This window comes from Cyprinodon tularosa, unplaced genomic scaffold (genome assembly GCF_016077235.1).
Source record: "Cyprinodon tularosa strain WSP-4 unplaced genomic scaffold, ASM1607723v1 ctg169, whole genome shotgun sequence".
NCBI classification, from domain to species: domain Eukaryota; kingdom Metazoa; phylum Chordata; class Actinopteri; order Cyprinodontiformes; family Cyprinodontidae; genus Cyprinodon; species Cyprinodon tularosa.
The window spans coordinates 479,811-498,233 of record NW_024038523.1 but is presented as its reverse complement, the minus strand read 5'-3'; the positions used below and the strand labels follow the sequence as shown (position 1 = coordinate 498,233).

The 18,423-nt window shown below is 37.6% G+C and overlaps 1 protein-coding gene across 13 annotated transcripts in view; it reads right to left on the bottom strand.

Moving 5' to 3' along the window:
- ablim3 (actin binding LIM protein family, member 3) overlaps positions 1-18,423 on the bottom strand; it is a 106,010-nt gene that overhangs the window by 71,537 nt on the left and 16,050 nt on the right. For all 13 annotated transcript variants that reach the window (XM_038281236.1, XM_038281238.1, XM_038281240.1 and 10 more), the window contains exon 2: positions 15,394-15,528. In XM_038281236.1, coding sequence (XP_038137164.1) covers positions 15,394-15,528 — 135 coding nt within the window. The remainder of the gene's footprint in view (positions 1-15,393; positions 15,529-18,423) is intronic.

Genomic DNA, 18,423 nt, shown 5'->3' with positions numbered 1-18,423 from the left:
ATTTAAGACATTTTACCAATTTCTAGATCGTTTTTCCAGTGTATATTTATGAATGTGCTTTAAATTAGTGTTTTTTTGTGTGTTTTTTTTACATAAAAACACACAAATAACTAAACTTGGGAACACAGTGTTGTTATTACTTTAAACATTTTTACAGTTTTGGACCATACAATGTTATTTTATACCCAGACTTATAAATACATTAATAAATTGTTCAGTTTCAGGGACACAACTCATTTAACAATAAATACAAATATATAGTTTTTATTATCTGATTGTATTTTCAGAACATCCTTGACACAAAAATGAATTTAAGCTTCATTAATTTTAGTTTTGTGCCTAACGAAATATCTCAAGTATTGAGCAATAAGTTGGTTTCATGTAACGTCATGTAGCAGATGGAGGGCAGGAAGTACAGTAGCTATGGATCTGCCATGTTGAAAAAGCCCAATTAATGCTGTAATCGTTCTGAGAAAAGCATTTTTGTCGAGCACCAATAAAGAAAAAGATTAAACCTTCTGCAGACTCCACTCCTTGTCTGCGTCTGCAGCAGCGTTTTCTTGAGAGGTAGAAAGCTCCTCCTGCTTGTTACTAGTTAGTTCTGTTTACCTTTATGTTGTATCTAAATGCTTATATATAATTATAATTATATTAATTATAATTAAGTCTACAAGGACTTCATCTGGATTCCAAAAAAGTAAAAAAAAAAAAAAAAACAGTCCACAGGACTTTGTTTCCAAGTTTGAAGACGTTTCGCTTCCCATCCAGGAAACTTTTTCCAATTCAAAATGTCAGAAATAGCGTTGAGTTTGAGGCCTTATACAGCAGCCCTAACCTGACTCCGCCAGATGGATTTGCTCCGCATATCCATCTGGGAACCTTCCGTTGAAGTAATTTTGGAAAAGGGGCGAAAATACTGGTTAGCTGATTGGCCTATGTTGGTGATAGACGGGCCAAATAAACCACTCAGATAAACGAAGCATATGACGTACTAACAGAGCGACGACGACAACACAACCACAAGCCAGGCTACTCTTGCCGAAACCAGTCGGGAGAAGAGCAAAAACATCTTTTCCTCTGAGAAAAGCCTCCAGAGCAGTGTTTTGCTCTTCTTTCAGTGAAGAAATACTCTGTAATTCCGATAAAACTTGCTCCATAGCCACGCTAACGCTAGTTTCATCGGCTGAAGCCGCCATGTTCTTTAGACTGAACTGTCGCTCTTCTTGTTGCGTCACACCTCAACCCGCCTCAAAGCCAACACTGATTGGACGTTCGTTTGGTGAACGGCTCCAAATTTTCTTTAACGGAAAGTAGCCAGACTGATCTGCGAGTGAAACCCAGAAAGCTTGCGAGATCAGGATGGTCTCACGAGGCTACAGCAGCCCAACAAAGCAGCAGAATCTACTGGACCTGCATCAGATGCATCAAAGCCTCTTCCCCGAGGGCAGCAGCAGTGTTGCCAACTCCTCTGTAAGGAAAGTAGCTATTAGCTGTGCTAGAAGTCGCTAGAAGTCGCTGAATGACGTCATTGCCTAATTTGCATAATTATTGTTTTTTTTTCAACTTTTTTTTTTACTTTTTCTTTTTTCCCTTGTGGTCCACTAAGGAGCTTAGAAATCATGGTAAAACATGAACATTTTGAACCATACAATTTTTTACATTACATTAACATTAACAATCTAAATGGAACAAACAAAAAGCCTACAAAGAATCAATGACAATGTGAGCAAATAATGGTAATTATTGTTATTTTTTTAAACTAATAAAATTTCCCTCCACACACAGGCTGTGCTTGCCTGCTCACAGAAACAGTGGGTCATCGTCATGTTGGTCAAGGCTCTCTATGGCAAGTTCAGCAACTGAGGGAGCTGAGTCCAGCGTGATCAACCTGCGCCGTCAATCCCAGCGCATGCGCGCGGCTCATTTGCAGTCTTGACGCTGAGGGTAAACATGCTATGGCTCTGACATCAGCGCTGAGAGGGACTCCTGCGGAAGCGGGAGAACGGGGTTAGGACGGGTTAGGCTCCCCACGGCAGACACCAGAAAAGTCGCTAGATTTGTCGCTAGTCGCTTTGTTGAAAAAGAGTCGCTGGAGGGGTCTGAAAAGTCACTAAATATAGCGACAAAGTCGCTGAGTTGGCAACACTGGGCAGCAGGGAGGACAGTCCATGGTGGGGGGAAGACGAGCCCCCATGATCCTCTCTGCTGTTCTCACCACTCTTCTCACTTTCTTCCAGTCTGAGGCTAACCAGGTAGCAACTTAGTGCTAGTAGGTTCCCAATGGGAAATTCCATTGGGAACCAAGTAGCCATAAATTGGTGACGTAGAAACGCTATGGACAGCGGTAACATGCAAGAGGACATCCAACAACTCGCTCTCCAACTCTACACCTGTAACGGTCACCAGTACTCTGCGCAGATTCTTATTTCAAACATTTCGTATATTAGCTGCGACATATGAATCCAGATGCTATGACCAAAATAATTGATTGACAGATGACCGTTGATATATGATTGGCCGAATTTAGGTGTTCAGGCTGACGTAAAACTAACTGGCCTGCATAAAATAAGGAAAAAAAACACCCCACAGATTTTAAAGGCAGGATTTTTTTCTAAAATAGATTTTTTCCAAACAATATGCTTGAATAAGAGAGAAAAACATTTATATACTTGTTTAAGCCAGAATGATTTGACATTTAAATAGGATTTCCCTACGACTTTAAAAAATACATGGCTGCAGAGAAATGAAAATGTACCCAGTCAATGTAATTTGCAGGGGGGGGTGCAGCAGATTTGTTTTTACATGAGCACCTGGAAGCTTGTCTCTTTTAAATAATGTAAGAAGGGTTCAAAGCAGCAGAGGAGTCTCACACTGTGGATGCAGGCCGACAACAACCCACTCAGTGAGACAACAAGGATGCAGTAACTTTCTGCTCTGTACCTCTACATCACGCAAAGAGACACAATATAGTACAACAAGTCTATGCTTAACTCTATTTCTAATTCGTCTGTATCTTTACCGGTATATAATTATTGTTTTGCATGGGTTCAGTTTGTAGAATAAGCAGGACTGTCAACATACGAAGGCATACATAGACATCTAAGCACCATGATGTCATTTGACCTAAATAAAAGTAAAAAAAACTCTGAAAATTGATCATTTATGCATTGTCAATACGTCCGTGTTTGAATACAATTTGTAGAACAGACCGATTACAAACCAAAGCATTTGTTTTTGGTTGCTATCAGCCTATATTTGCTATTTATTCTTCCACATTATTCTCATACGCTAATGGTAATTAATGCTTTATTAAAAGCATAGTGTTATATTGAGGTTAGCTGAATCTTAAAAGTGATTCAGTGAAAGAAACTGGCTCTAAATGTATGCATAATAAAATTTAAAACTTGTTTTTTAAGTAGAGAGGAAGGAGTTTTAGGTTATATTCTGAGATGTTTAATATATTGCTAACAGGTGCAAACATGCAGTAAAGGAAGATATGAGCTGCAAAAACTTGTGTGATTCAAACTCCAAAACACAGAAGCACAAAAAACAAATGCAAAAGAAAAAACTGCATTTTATTTGTGCTTCTAGCATGTTGCTTGTAGGTTTTAATCCATTTTTAGTGACTGCAGCATAGTTCGTTTGCAGCTTTTTTCTATTGTTTTTGTTTTTTTGTGTTTGCATGTTTAGACTTTGCTGCACATTTCCACCGGTTTGCAGCTCATTTCTTTTTAATTTGCGATGTTTTTTTTTTTTGTGCTTGTGTGTTTTAGGATTTGCATCACACATGTTTTTGCTTTTTTTTACTGCATTCTTGCACCTGTCAGCCACCATAGTTCAATTCCTTTAAAAACAATAGCTTATAATGGATACTACTATTATATTTCCATTTATTATATATTTTATTATACATTTATCAAGGCTGCACTTTAAAAAATGAAAAAGTCTAAAGAGCTGTACTAAAAATATTTATTTTTGTATATAATGACAAAATAAAATCTGTCTAAGTCTACTATGTTTAGTTTTTACAAATGACAAAACAAGTAAGGAACATGTTTTCAATGCACCACTGAATGTTGGTGGGAATTTGGTTTTTCTAGTGGATTTTTTCTAATGTGAGCCACGTTTTATTTACTTTATCCAAATGTGATGCAAATTTTGAATCCCTTAAAGGTCTCTAAGATCAGTCACACAAGCAGGGGTTGTAAAATGCATCCGACATCCCATAGTGTCATAAAATCAGTTCATATTATAGTGAGTTGGATCTGCTTTTCTAGTAGAATATTGCCCCATTTACACTACCCCTCTGAAACCGATCCGTGCCGAGTTTGGATCAAGCTTGGATCAGTTAACCGTGCCGAGCTTGGATCAAGCTTGGATCAGTTAACCGTGCCGAGCTTGGATCTACGCTGCTACTGCTAAGGTTGAAGGAGGGAATCAGGCAAATCAAAATGGCGGCACCCGTAACATTCAGGAAGTTATGTTTGGTTATAATTAGGGATGCACGATATTGGGATTTTGGCCGATATCCGATATTTTAAAACTCATGTAGCCGATAACCGATATCGATACCAATGTTAAAGCTGGACAAAAATAAGTAGTCATTGAAAATAGCAGTTTTGTTATCCATTTCTGACACTTTGAAAAATAATATACTCAATTATATTTTCATATGCTGATATCAAATAGATTTTTAAAAACGCAGTATCGATCTATTTTACTTTCAAAATCTGGTGAAATTTCATCGTTCTGTTACAAACTCTCGTGATATTTTGCAAATTCTTGTGAGATTTTGTTAGTAAAATAGATCGATACCGCGTCAATATATCAACATATAAAAATATGGCAACATTTTGTGACTGATATGGTGTTTTTAAATGGCAATATATCAGCATATGAAGATATTGGGATATTTTAATGTATCAATATTTTTTCCCTCGTCTTTAGAAGTTTTTAAGTCTGTAAAAAAGAAGTTTTTGAGGAAGTAGTATTTTTTTTTTTTTTTTTTTAGAATTTAGAAACTCAGAAGCTGATCAAATATCGGGTTAAATATCGGTGGGGTGGCCGATGTCCGATATTCAGTTTTAAGCCGATACAGGCCGATACCGATAGGGGGCCGATTATATCGTGCTTCCCTAGTTATAATTGTGATATTTCGTTGTTTTCGGAGAGCCAGACGAAGAAGTGAAATAAAAAGTCTCAGTATCATCCCAGGTCCTCCCGCACTCTTTTGAAGCCATTTTATAAAATGTAGTGTTGACAAGATTTTGATCGTTGTTTACAATTCTTCTTCTTCTGTTTTATGGCGGTTGGCAAGCAGCTCACTGTGCAGCACCACCTACTGGTGAAAGCTGACTGTAAGGAAATGATGCGGTCTGCTCATGGGCTCCTTGTTATCAGAGAACCGAGCCACAACAGAACCGCGTCGAGCCCTAATGTTGAACTAGTGCTAGATTTAGCGCGGTTCAGTTGTGTCTGGGACGGTCCAGTTCCATTTACACTCAACAGTTATCTCAGTTACCATTGTAAGGCCGCTCTCTGCACCGTTTTAAAAGGGTAGAGTAAATGGGGCTTATGGCTTACCCCGTCGTAACCGGAAAAGCTGCTATCAGCTTAAAGTTTTACAGTCAGTACTACGGAAGAGCCATGCTTTTGTGTATACATGGGCAGTTCTAGACAGGGGCCAACAGGGGCCAGTGCCCCCGTAGATCATGTCCTGGCCCCTGACGACATAATACTCTTAACTGCGGCGGAACAAAAATGGTTACTGATAGGTCCTTTGGATCTATTTCATTTTTTTTTTTTTTTTTTTTATTCTGTTTTACTAATTATTTAAAAACAATAACGTGATAGCTTCAGTGGTATTGAGATAGGAGCCCAGTTTTCATCTTCTAAATGTTAAAAAAAAAGCTGAATTTATCAGGGTTTTTTTTAATTCTTATTCAGATTTTTAGCTTAAATTAGGTCAAAATGTGTACATTTCCTAATTATGAATGTATATTGATCCAATAAGACATTTTTTTAATTTTAATTAAATCTAATTAAATAGAAATTTCACGTCATGCTGTTATATTGATATATTTAAATCCCTTGCCCATGCGGGCCCCCTCATGGCCCCCTGATACCTTTGGTCTAGAAGCGCCAGTGTGTGTATATTTACATATATATATATATATATATATATACTGTATATATAAACCACTGTATAATGTCTTCTTGATCGATACAGAGTCTGCTTTGCATGAATAAACTACATCAAAGAACCATTGTAATCTGAATTGGTCTTTTGCGCAGTCCAGGAAGCTACAGTCTAGAGATCATAGATCTGCTGATTAGAAGTTACCACGTAGACGTACTGGTCATTAGAACTGCTCTGATTAGGCATCCACAGGGGTCTGTCTGATTGGGTATTTATCTCCAGCCAACAGATGCAATTAAAATTCTCCTCTCTAAGTCGGCCCAGACCGGAACCCCGAAATAGTCCTGACACCTCCGGTCACTCCTCCCCTTCTCTTTCTGTCTCCAAACCTTTGAGGCTCTGAACACAAAGTCTTTACTTGATGTCTCCATTTGCACCAATGCAGGGCTGCACCTCAATGCAACCTTTTAGCGTCGCCCTTCTTTTCTCAACTCTCTGTGTGATGCTTAATGGACAAACGCTTTGTAAAAAGAAACGCTGCCCTTTATTCTTGTTTTAACAAAGCTCTCAGGAATATGCTGATTTTCAAAGCTTTTCATCGACATAAAACAGACAACCCGAGACAATTCATTAAAGGGTATCACAGCTTACGAAGGGGGGCCATCGGCAGGTCGCATCAAGGAAAAGCGTTCACCTATTCACCTCCACCTTTCAGCTATAAAGGTCAGTAGTCTCTCTACTTCTTTTCAAGGCCCAGATCTTAGCTGTGGTGACAGGAGGAAACACTTCAAGAGTAAATAGTGTTTGCTCAAGTTGTGCCAAGTCCCAGGGTGAAGAAGTGGTCAAAGACAGGGGGAAGAAAAAAAAGGGTCCACTGCAAAAAATTTAAATCTACATAAGTAGTTTTTTCTTGCAATAAGTACATTTTATCTTGAATTGAGGAGGTAATTGAGACACCTTGGCAATGGAACGAGACAATTTACATTTAGAATAAGAAAAAAAATGCATTGTCTTATTTCAAGCGCATATTATCTAATTATCTTATTTTAAGACTAAAAATACTCATTCCATTGGCAAACTTTCCCATTTACTTACTCAAATTAATGGTAAATACAAGGGATGCACAATTTCGGGATTTTGGCCGATATCCGATATGCCGATATTTTAAAACTCATGTAGCCGATAACCGATATCGATACCGATGTTAAAGCTGGACAAAAATGAGTAGTCATTGAAAATAGCAGTTTTGTTATCCATTTCTGACACTTTGAAAAATAATATACTCAAATATATTTTTTTATGCTGATATCAAATTGATTTTTAAAAAACGCGGTATAGATCTATTTTACTTTTTGAAATCTCGTGAAATTTCATTGTTCTGTTACAAACTCTCGTGATATTTTGCAAATTCTTGTGAGATTTTGTCAGTAAAATAGATCGATACCACGTCAATATATCAACATATAAAAATATGGCAACATTCCATGAATTTTCGGGGGATTTCGTAGCATAACGATGACATATAGCAATATTTCATTAGTAAAAGAGATTGATATGGTGTTTTTAAATGGCGATATATCAGCATATGAAGATATTGTGATATTTGAATGTATCAATATTTTTTCCCTCGTCTTTCGAAGTTTCTAAGTTTGTAAAAAATAAGTTTTTGAGGAAGCAGAAGAAGTAGTATTTTTCTTTTTTTTTTTACACTTTAGAAACTCAGAAGCTGATCAAATATCAGGTTAAATATCGGTGGGGTGGCCGATGTCCGATATTCAGTTTTAAGGCCGATACCGATAGGGGGCCGATTATATCGTGCATTCCTATTGGAAACACAGTTGTTGGTATTTGTATGACAGAAAGGCATTGAGGAATATTTTTCAGGTGGAACCACTATTTTAAATGTCACCAAGTCTGATTTATAGGTGATTAAACAAAGAAAAAATGAAAAATATTTAGCCTTGCCAAAATTGTTTTCCAAAATAAACACTGCAAACAGCATGAAAGCCCATTTGAAACTCTGGATGAACCCTCAGACTTTATAGATCCACATCTTGACTATAAGTTAAGCAAATTTGGACTGAATAAGTTTAAGCATGTTTGTTCTACAAAGGTTTTATTGGGCAGTGTTTTAGGCGGAAATGTAATTTTGGAGCAGTGGTGCCAAACGTAGCCATATTATGCAAAAAAATGCATTTTTCCACTCATAAAATAGAATCTGGTCAGAAAAATATGCTGATTTCCATTATTGGACACCTTTTGCATAAGACAAAGCCTTTGCTCCTAAGATTTAATCGTTGTTTTATTGACATTAACCAATAATATCACCAAACTGAATAGAAAATAAGAATAGAGCAAGCTTATGTAATGCACCACCTCAAGTTCCCAATGATGGCGGCCATTAGGTAACCTGACTCCGCCAGATGGATTTGCTCCGCATATCCATCTGGAAACCTTCCGCTGAAGTAATTTTGGAAAGGGGCAAAAATACTGGTTAGCTGATTGGCCTATGTTGGCGATAGACGGGCCAAATAAACCAATCAGATCAACGAAGCATATGACATACTAACAGAGACGACGAAGAGGAACCAATTGATAGATCAAACTCTTGCTGAAACCAGTTGGGAGAAGAGCAAAAACATCTTTTCCTCTGAGAAAAGCCTCCAGAGCAGTGTTTTGCTCTTCTTTCAGTGAAGAAATACTCTGTAATTCTGATAAAACTTGCTCGATAGCCACGCTAACGCTAGTTTCATCGGCTGAAGCCGCCATGTTCTTTAGACTGAACTGTCGCGCTTCTCGTTGCGTCACACCTCAACCCGCCTCAAAGCCAACGCTGATTGGACGTTCGTTTGGTGAACGGCTCCAAATTTTCTTTAACGGAGAGTCTCCAGACTGATTAGCGAGTGAAACCTTGAAAGCTCGCGAGATCAGGATGGTCTCACGAGGCTAGCCATTAGGGGGCGGGGCTAAAAATGAATACCTGCTGTTTCTTTACTCTTTCTTTAGTCACACATGTTAGGTGGAATTTTAAATCTCATTTTATTTGATTACACAGCTATAAAACAAAATAGTATTTGTGAAAAAATAATGTACATGACATATTTTTTATTTTTTTTAAAGCCCCATTTTGAAAGGAGTGTGGATGAAACACCATGTGACTGCGTTTTGGCCATTTCTATAAATAGATCAACATGAGCAGGTGTCAGGTGCAAAAAGTGAACTTAACTACTTCATTTATATGTGAAAAAATAATGAGGGAAGTAATTATGTGTATGTTCTTAATATTTCATTTATTTTAAAATTAACTTGAACTATTTTCATTTTCACAAGTATGGTCCCTCTTTTCTCAACTCTTTAATATGAAGAAAAAACTTGGAGGTGTTTTACTAATGATGATATAAGTAGCAAAAAGCTAAATTGTATCTTTTTTTTACAGATTATTAAAGTTTGGGAAATGAAAAAATATCTGGGATGCCAAATATTTCAGCAAGGCTGCAAATCAACAGATTGGTTGACTTGCAGAAATGTAAAGTTAACATGTCGCTACATAAATAAATAAAAAAAATATATATATAAAACTGGAGGGTTCTCCCATGCATTTGGCTGCAATGATTCCTAGAGACAGATGGTTGCCCTGTGGTGTCCCCTCATATGTGCAAACCACGCTATCTGTGGAGGCCTTCAGCCTTTAACCTTCATCGGACTGATAAGGGAGGGAGCTGAGGGGAAAACAGGAGAGAATGAGATCATAGACAAACTCAGATAACCCCACCGCTGGAGCTGGGTCTTTAAAAAAGAAGAAAATAATGTTTAAGCTTCAGCGATTTGGAGCAGAAATGTATTTGTTTGTTTAACACAGCAGGGGATTGCCATTTTGTAATTGCCTCTGATGTTAGGAAATCATTTTCTCTCTAAGCCAGACACTTCCCCATCGAAGCGCCTCCACCTCCTCCCTGCGTATTCACACGCACACGTCTACAGGTAAAAACCCTTCAGGATCGTGACCCTTTGGGAGATGCAAGCAGAGATAAAATCCCTGTCATCTCGGCTGAAACCCGGGGAGTTGTCAGGGAAAAGAGCTGCTTTCGGCTGGGCTCCCTTTTTCCCTCCGCCGGAATCTCTCCCTAGCAACGACACTTTGCCGTGCTGATTGGACCAGTGTACCAGTGGTTGCTATAGCTACAGGAAGCTCCCCTTCCCAGTAACCCCCCATGTTTTCTTCTCTCCTGTGCCTCTGTCTGTTTCTCCCTTATTTTCTCTTTATTCCCCCGTAGTTTTGCCACTCATATGTTTTTGTTTTTTCAGAGGAGAGCAATACCAGGACATTATGACAGGTTAATGTAAGTTATGCACAATACAAACGCCCAAAGAGAGACATTAAGTAAAGTCTGCAGAGAAAGAAATTATAATTTTCTACACATTTGTTTTGTAAAATAAATCTCTTCAGCTATAAAAACAAAGAACAAAAGAGAGCAGCTCTCTTATTTATGCGAAAATTATGTTTTTCACATCTCAGCCTCTTTCTATTTTCTCCATTTGTGTTGTTTTTCTTGTTTCAATAAAGATGGAGCCACAACAAAAGCACAAACACCTATTTTATCCTTTGCACTGAGATTTATATGTGAGTAAGCTTTGTGTTCATGGCCATAAAACAGGACTTACTGGGTTTGCTGGAATCCAAGAGTGCCAATTATGCTTTGAAGGCTGAGTAAAATGTGGTCACTATGTCATTGGAGCACTATGCACAAGTCAGCCTGCAGACTAGTAATACAACACCATACTGTCCATACTCCAGAGTCCGCTGCTACAGTCAGGAGAGTTATGGGATCTACATTATCCACATACACCCCCCCCCCCCCCCCCCCCCCCCCCCCCCCCCGCTGCCTTCCCTTTGTCTGCAGCCAATGCATCAGTCACTGAGCTGGCTTCTGTTCTACCAGACTTACTTTCTTGAGCTGATTGTGCAGCCACCGCTCTGTGCTCTAATCAGCTGCAGGATAATGGGTTCAAATGAGGCTAAATGCACATGATTGCTAAGAGGCTTCTGCTATGACTAATGCATGACAGAGGAATTTTTTAAGTGTACCTGAGAAACAATAAAATCGATTCGCAGGGAGATAAAATAATTGATGGCATAAATGTTTGTATTTTCACAGGATAAGAATGTGTGTGGGAAGAATACCAGTTTCAGATTCAGCTGCTGTTTCCAATGCTACAGCTAATTTTCCATAAATGTGTACTTTTGCGTTCTCGTGTGCTCGTGAAACATCATCAGCCTCAGCCCTAGTACTGTTGCTATTCACAAGAACAGCAAACAGAGAACAGACAAAGTTCCTGGATGTTATTCTGGCCCCTCCCTCTTTACCCAGCATGCATCAGAGCAGACTTGTCCGTCCTCCAGACTGACAGCTGTCCCAGCATGCACTGCGGCGGCAGCAGTTTCCAGGTTAGCGCTCACAGAGCTCAGAGTATTAAGTTAAAAGTTCTCTTTTCTGTTGCTGTTGTTCTAGAAAAGTAGGTTTTAAGATCATTTAAGGCGAAAACATTATATTTTTAAGCTTCACTATACGGCCCATTTACTGATGAAATGCGAAATAAAAAAAAAGAATTTCCGAAGTTGAGAGGACCGCGGCAACCAGCGGACCGCCGAGGGTAACTGCAGCCAGGGCTAACGTTAGCCCTTCTGCAGCAGCCAGGGCTAACGTTAGCCCGTCTGCAGCAGCCAGGGCTAACGTTAGCCCGTCTGCAGCAGCCAGGGCTAACGTTAGCCCGTCTGCAGTAGCCAGGGCTAAAATTAGCCCGTCTGCAGTAGCCAGGGCTAACGTTAGCCCGTCTGCAGCTGCCCTCTCTCAGCATAGCCTTGTGTGAAGTACCGCTGGCTATGATGTCGACATTTTTCATTTTATTTGGCAAAATGTTAAAATGTTAATTTTATTTATGTTTATCTGACGGTTTTCATTATTATTCCCCCACTTAATTAAAAAAGAAAGAATTTATTATTATCTAAAGACTATTAATAACAGGAGGTGAAATGCAGCTCCAGACGAGCCGAGCGTGTGGTGATGTCATCAGTACGCTTCTGTTCCAATGGACCCTGATTTCTGCTGCGTGCTCCCGTTCCTTCAGAGTCCAGACTTTCCTGGGTTCAGAACATACTTGGCGAGGACGCAATTCCGTTCTTGCGAATTGAGAAACGGCCACAACTAAAAGAACCCTTTTCTTTCTAAAAATGGATGCCATCAGAAATCCTGGAGCTTGATACACGGCTCAGCTAATCTCAGCTGGTTATACAGAAATCCAGGAGATGTTAAAATGCTTCTATGATGTTTAGTATGCACCCGTAACGCAGACGAAACGACTACTTAGTGGTTAGTCTCCTGATCACACACTCCACATGCCCATAATATCTGGTCCAATATTAAATCCATCAGTCCAGTCTCAGTCCATCCCTGGATTGGAAATCAGCAGCAAAGTTATCAGAAGAAAGAAGGAAAACATTTAGAGTGAGAGGAGCTGGGAAATTAAGTTAATCACCTTGAAAACCTGGAAAGAACTGATCCAAGGTGAAGAAAAAAAATATTATTATATTAGGAAACAGAGTTTTTGAAGTTCAAAGAAACATGCAGCCTGTTTGTGTGTGACAGGTTTTTAACACGCCTAACAATGGACGCTATAGAAAACTGCTGTCTGTGCAAAAAGCCATGCCAGAGGCCATATTATGGGAAACGATGTGGCAGGTTTGACAGCACAATAGCAGCCGATGATTGCCCCTGGAGCCTGAGAGGGGAGAATGCTGATGAGTACGCTGCTTTAGAACAGCTATACATGTGAAAAACCAAATACTAGACTCCCATTACTACAGTTCTACACTGATGATGTAATGTCTTAGCGATACAACCCCCCCCCCCCCACCCCCCCCCCCACCCTTTTCCCTTTTTCTGCTCACTTTTGGTGCACCCTCTTTTTTTTCTCCAGGGCACAAAATGAACCTGTCCCATTGGTTAATGGAACCTTAGAGATGCTGAGAATATCCACCAACCAGGGCCCAGGTGCCCCTTCACATGGTTACCACAGCAACCCCTCACAACCACATGTATGAAAGCGCGCAGCAGCATACATGAGTTCAAATGTGCTTCTTGTCACTCAGAGCTTGAATGTCTGTGTGTGACTTTGGCATAGGAGGAGGAAACAAACAACAAGCCTCCAATGAATGGCTCCTCTTGAGTTCATGAACCAGAGAACATATGAGGGGCGGGACAATGATGCTACTGTATCTTTGACAGAAATAAACAGTCGAACTCTGTTAAAAGGGCTGCTCAGGACAAGCTTCACTCTAAAATGTCTGGCCACTTTTTTTTTTTTGCATTTATGCAAATAAAATAAGAGATGAAGGGAAATGTTTTTTTTTTGCTATAAATAGAGCATACACCTAATTAAAGAATGCAGAACATTTTTATTTTTCAGTGAGAAACTATAAAATGCATTTATCTTCACAACTCTTACAATCTGAATGCATTTGTTTGGGTTTTTAAAAGTAAGAGCTAAATCGAAAAAAAAAAGAAAAGAAAAAGCGAAATCGTACGGAAGAGGATTAGGGCCACTGAAAAAAAAAAAAAGAAAAGTTAACTGATTTTTTAATTTTATTTCAGTTTAGTAAGTCAGAATTCTGACTTTTTTCTCAGAATTCTGACTTTTTTCACAGAACTCTGACTGAATTCTGACAATAAAAAAGTCAGAATTCTAACTTTTTTTCTCAGAATTCTAACTTTTTTTCTCAGAATTCTAACCTTTTTCTAAGAATTCTGACTTTTTTCTCAGAATTCTGACTTTAATCTCGGAATTCTGACTTTTTCTCAGAATTCTGACTTTTTTCTCAGAATTCTGACTGAATTCTGACAATAAAAAAGTCAGAATTCTAACTTTTTTCTCAGAATTCTAACTTTTTTCTAAGAATTCTGACTTAAATATCAGAATTCTGACTTTTTTCTCAGAATTCTGACTTTTTTCTCAGAATTCTGACTTTTTTCTCAGAATTCTGACTTTAATCTCAGAATTCTGACTTTAATCTCAGAATTCTGACTTTTTTCCTCAGAATTCTGACTTTAATATCAGAATTTTGACTTTAATCTCAGAATTCTGACTTTTTTCTCAGAATTCTGACTTTAATATCAGAATTTTGACTTTTTTCTCAGAATTCTGACTTTTTTCACAGAACTCTGACTGAATTCTGACAATAAAAAAGTCAGAATTCTGACTTTTTTTCTCAGAATTTTGACTTTTTTTCAGAATTCTGACAATAAAAAAAGTCAGAATTCTGACTTTAATCTCAGAATTCTGACTTTTTTTCCCATACTAAACTGAAATAAAATTTTAAAATCAGTAAACTTTTTTTTTTTTCTCCAGTGGCCCTAATCCTCTTCCGTAAAATCGAGACACACATCACGTCTTATTTTTTTTAATCTATTATTTACACTTTGTTATAGATTTGTTCTGTTTTATTTACACCAATATTTTCAAATCGCATATGGTTAAAGCCTTTTTTATTTTAAATATTTTTTATTTGACAATAAAAAAAAAATCTATATTGGCTTAATCAGCAATAGAACTTGTGTGTTGCTCCCTGGGCACCACACAATGGCAGCCCACTGCTCCCCAAGGGGTGAAAAGCAGAGGGAAATTTCTCCAATGTGAGAGCAATAAAGTTCAATTATTATTATTATCCTTATAATTACAGTAAACTTTAAATATAGCTGCACGATGGAGACTAAATAAGCTTTATATTACAAAAGGATAAGAACTGTCTTGTTATAATGGGATGATTTGTTATGTCATTGCTGTATCTATTCCAGGATTACCTGTGCCAGCTTGTATAGTAGCACTTAAAGCCGGTTACATCAGTGTCATTAAGCCAGTGTGTACAAGCAAAGGTAAATCCTCTCCAGGATAATAACAAGCTACCTGAGCAGGAACTGGCTCACACTGCAAGGTCTCTCTGATAGGTTTCAATCCCTACTGCGGGCTAATAGCAGCACTCAGCACTGGGAGATGGAGAGGATGCTGTTACACTGTCCTCACATATTACCATGACGATAATATGTCAAAAAAAACTAACTGAATGCTCTTTAAAGTAATAATCATGAGCTTCTAAGCCTGGGCACTGTATCACCTACGTTGCACAATCACATTAGATTTTGATCTGCATCAACAATCAATCTCTTTGCAGTGCGGTTGTCTTTGATGGATCCATTCCTTACCGGTACAGGTGAAGCACTTGACATGAAAATGAGTGTCTTGAACCCGAACCACTTCCCCTTTGCATACTTCTCGACACCGCTGGCACCGGATTCGCTCAGAGCTCCGCTCACTGCGTGTTGAGACTTGCTGATGGGCTGCAGAACATAAAAACATGCTAAATGTCGCATCTAAAAGATAAAAGGCAGATTATTTCATATACTGTAAGTATTTTGACCAAAGTTTATATCAGCCTAAAACTGTGGCAGAGGAACAGCTCTTATTTGATTTTAACATTTTATTCACACAATTCAAACAATAGAATCAATTACTGATGTAAAACAAAGTCAGTTAAAATCACTGTTAAGGTAAAAACAAGTGTCAGCTAAAAATCATTAAATGAGGAGCTTGTTAAATTGTAGTTTTCCTTCATCTGACACGGTACATAGAGATGGCAAAAGTACTCACTTTCCGTACTTGAGTAAAAGTACAGATACTTGTGTTAAAAAATACTCTGGTAAAAGTGGAAGTACTGATTAAACTTCTTTACTCAAGTAAAAGTAACAAAGTACAGGCTTGTAAATTTACTTAAGAATACTTCTCATCTCTGATTATTTTCAATACTCAAGAATACACCACAATACAATTCGATTTGATTAATTGTTTTTTTTTTTTTTATTAAACACCTTACAGGCTAGACAATGTTTCAAATGTGAAATAAATCAATGAAAGCTGTAATATTGTATGCAGTTTTCTTGAGAAACAACAGCAAATAACAGAAATAGAAAAGTTGCACTCCACCTATTCCTATTAAAACCTCATTCACTGAAAAAGAAATAATACCCCTGCGTTATAGATTCTGAAAGGCCTTGCATCAAAAAATACTGAACAAAATCAGTGCAATAAAAAAAAAAATAAAATAAAATAAAAAAAAACTTGAATCGATGCATTGGATCGTCGGCTGTTGGATCAATGCATCGAAACAAAACGATTATTATAGCGCTGAAGATTTAACTGCGTGGGACGTCCCATATCTGGAACTCTGTCAACGCTTTTCGAAGCTGTGAGGTCAGACACATACAGCTGGGTGACGTCCAAACTTTCTTTCCTATTTTCTGTTTCTCACACCCATGCTTCATCACCTCATTCTGCTGTAAGTTTGTGAAATAATATAAATATAATAAATAATATTAAATAAGTTCCCACAAATTCCCTCAATAGAGTTAGAAGAAAATACCCTCAGAACTGAAAAAAAAACATCGAACTCTGTTTTATTATTTTAAAATCAGGCTATTAGAGCAGGTCAGACAAATGATGTGAGATATTAACATATTTTCTGGTTTCCACAGGGCTGGAATATAGACTTTTTGTCGGGACGGCTCAGTCCATTGGTCTTTATTGTTCTTCCATAGTGAGATTAAGTGGTTGAACTCTAATGAAGAAGACTGTTGGCAGAGTAACAGAGCGGCCTGACAGTTTGAACTGGCTGAAGGACTTTTCTATTTCCGCCTGAGTAGCAGCAGCAGCATATGAGCTGACACAACAGAGTAGCTGATTCCATTTCACTGGTTGAATTTTCAAGGGCTTACGGCAGTTAAAAGGTCAAAGCCGATGCTCTTCTTGAATTAATGCAGTTTTATGTATTCCTACTAGATTTCTAGCCAAATAAAAATATAAATTTTGTTCTGTGTCTCAGCGTCATTCTTCGCTCGGTGGATCATAATCCAGCAGCTGTGCACATTAACAATGCATTTTTAAATGATAGTCATTTCACAACCTGCAGAACTTTCTTTTTTGTAATCTGTTCGATATTATTTGAGATTTTTTTTGGCAAAACCTTACATTGGAAAAAAATAGAAATCTAGAGAAGCCATTTTTTTCTTAAAATAAGTGCATTTGTTCTTGGATTGAGGAGGTAAAAGAGACATTTTGCCAATGGAACAAGACAATTTACATTTAAAATAAGGAAACAAAATTGCATTGTCTTATTTCAAGTGCATATTATTTAATTATCTTATTTTAAGAGTAAAAATACTCATTCCATTGGCAAACTTTCTCATTTACCTACTCAAATTAAGGTTAAATACACTTAATTTTGAACATTTGTACATATTTCTAGATCGTTTTTCCAGTGTAAAGGTATAGTGGAGAAAGACCTGCACTGGAAAAAACTACTGTATCTAGAAACAAGTAAAGATTTCTTAAATTAAGCGTATTTACCCATCAGAACAAGGTGAGAGCCTCACCAGACTATTTACCTGGGACTTGGTTGAGACAAAGTGTATATTCTGCTTATTTGTAACTGGCAGGTTTGTTATTCTTCCATTCATTTGCCTGTTGTAACCGTTTATTATTATTTATTTTTATATCTGAGCCTGATTGTTGATAGTTGTTGTTTTTGTCTATTTCTACTGAAAATTGTAAAATAAAATATATATAAAAAAAGTGTATTTATCCTTAATTTGAGTAGGTAAATGAGATCTTAGAATAAAATCTTAAAATAATATCATTAGATAGTATGCACTTTAAATAATTTCTTATTTTAAGTGTAAATTGTCTTGTTTCATTAGCAAAATGTCTCTTTTAGCTCCTCAATCTGAGAACAAATTTACTTATTTTAAGACTTATCTAGATTTAGATTTTTTCCAGTGTGCCCTCTCCACACTGCAAAACTGTCTTATATTAAGGGTAAGCAGGTAAATAAGATAGTTTGCCAATGGAATTAGTATTTTTACTCTTAAAATAAGGTATCTAGATAAAACGCACTTGAAATAAGACGATGCAATTGTTTTTTCTTATTTTAAGTGTAAATTGTCTTGTTCCATTGGCAAAGTGTCTCACTTGAATCTTTAATTCGAGACAAAATGCACTTCTTTTAAGAAGAAATGACTTATTTAGATTTCATTTTTATGCAGTGCAAAATGCACATGCACAACCCTGTGCCCACTCCTGGGATGGAACGCTTATTAAACACGTGCAAGAGAATGCACAAGCCCATTTTTTCCTCGAAAATTCTAATAGGAGTGGCTAAAAGTAAATAGCTGCCAGAACCT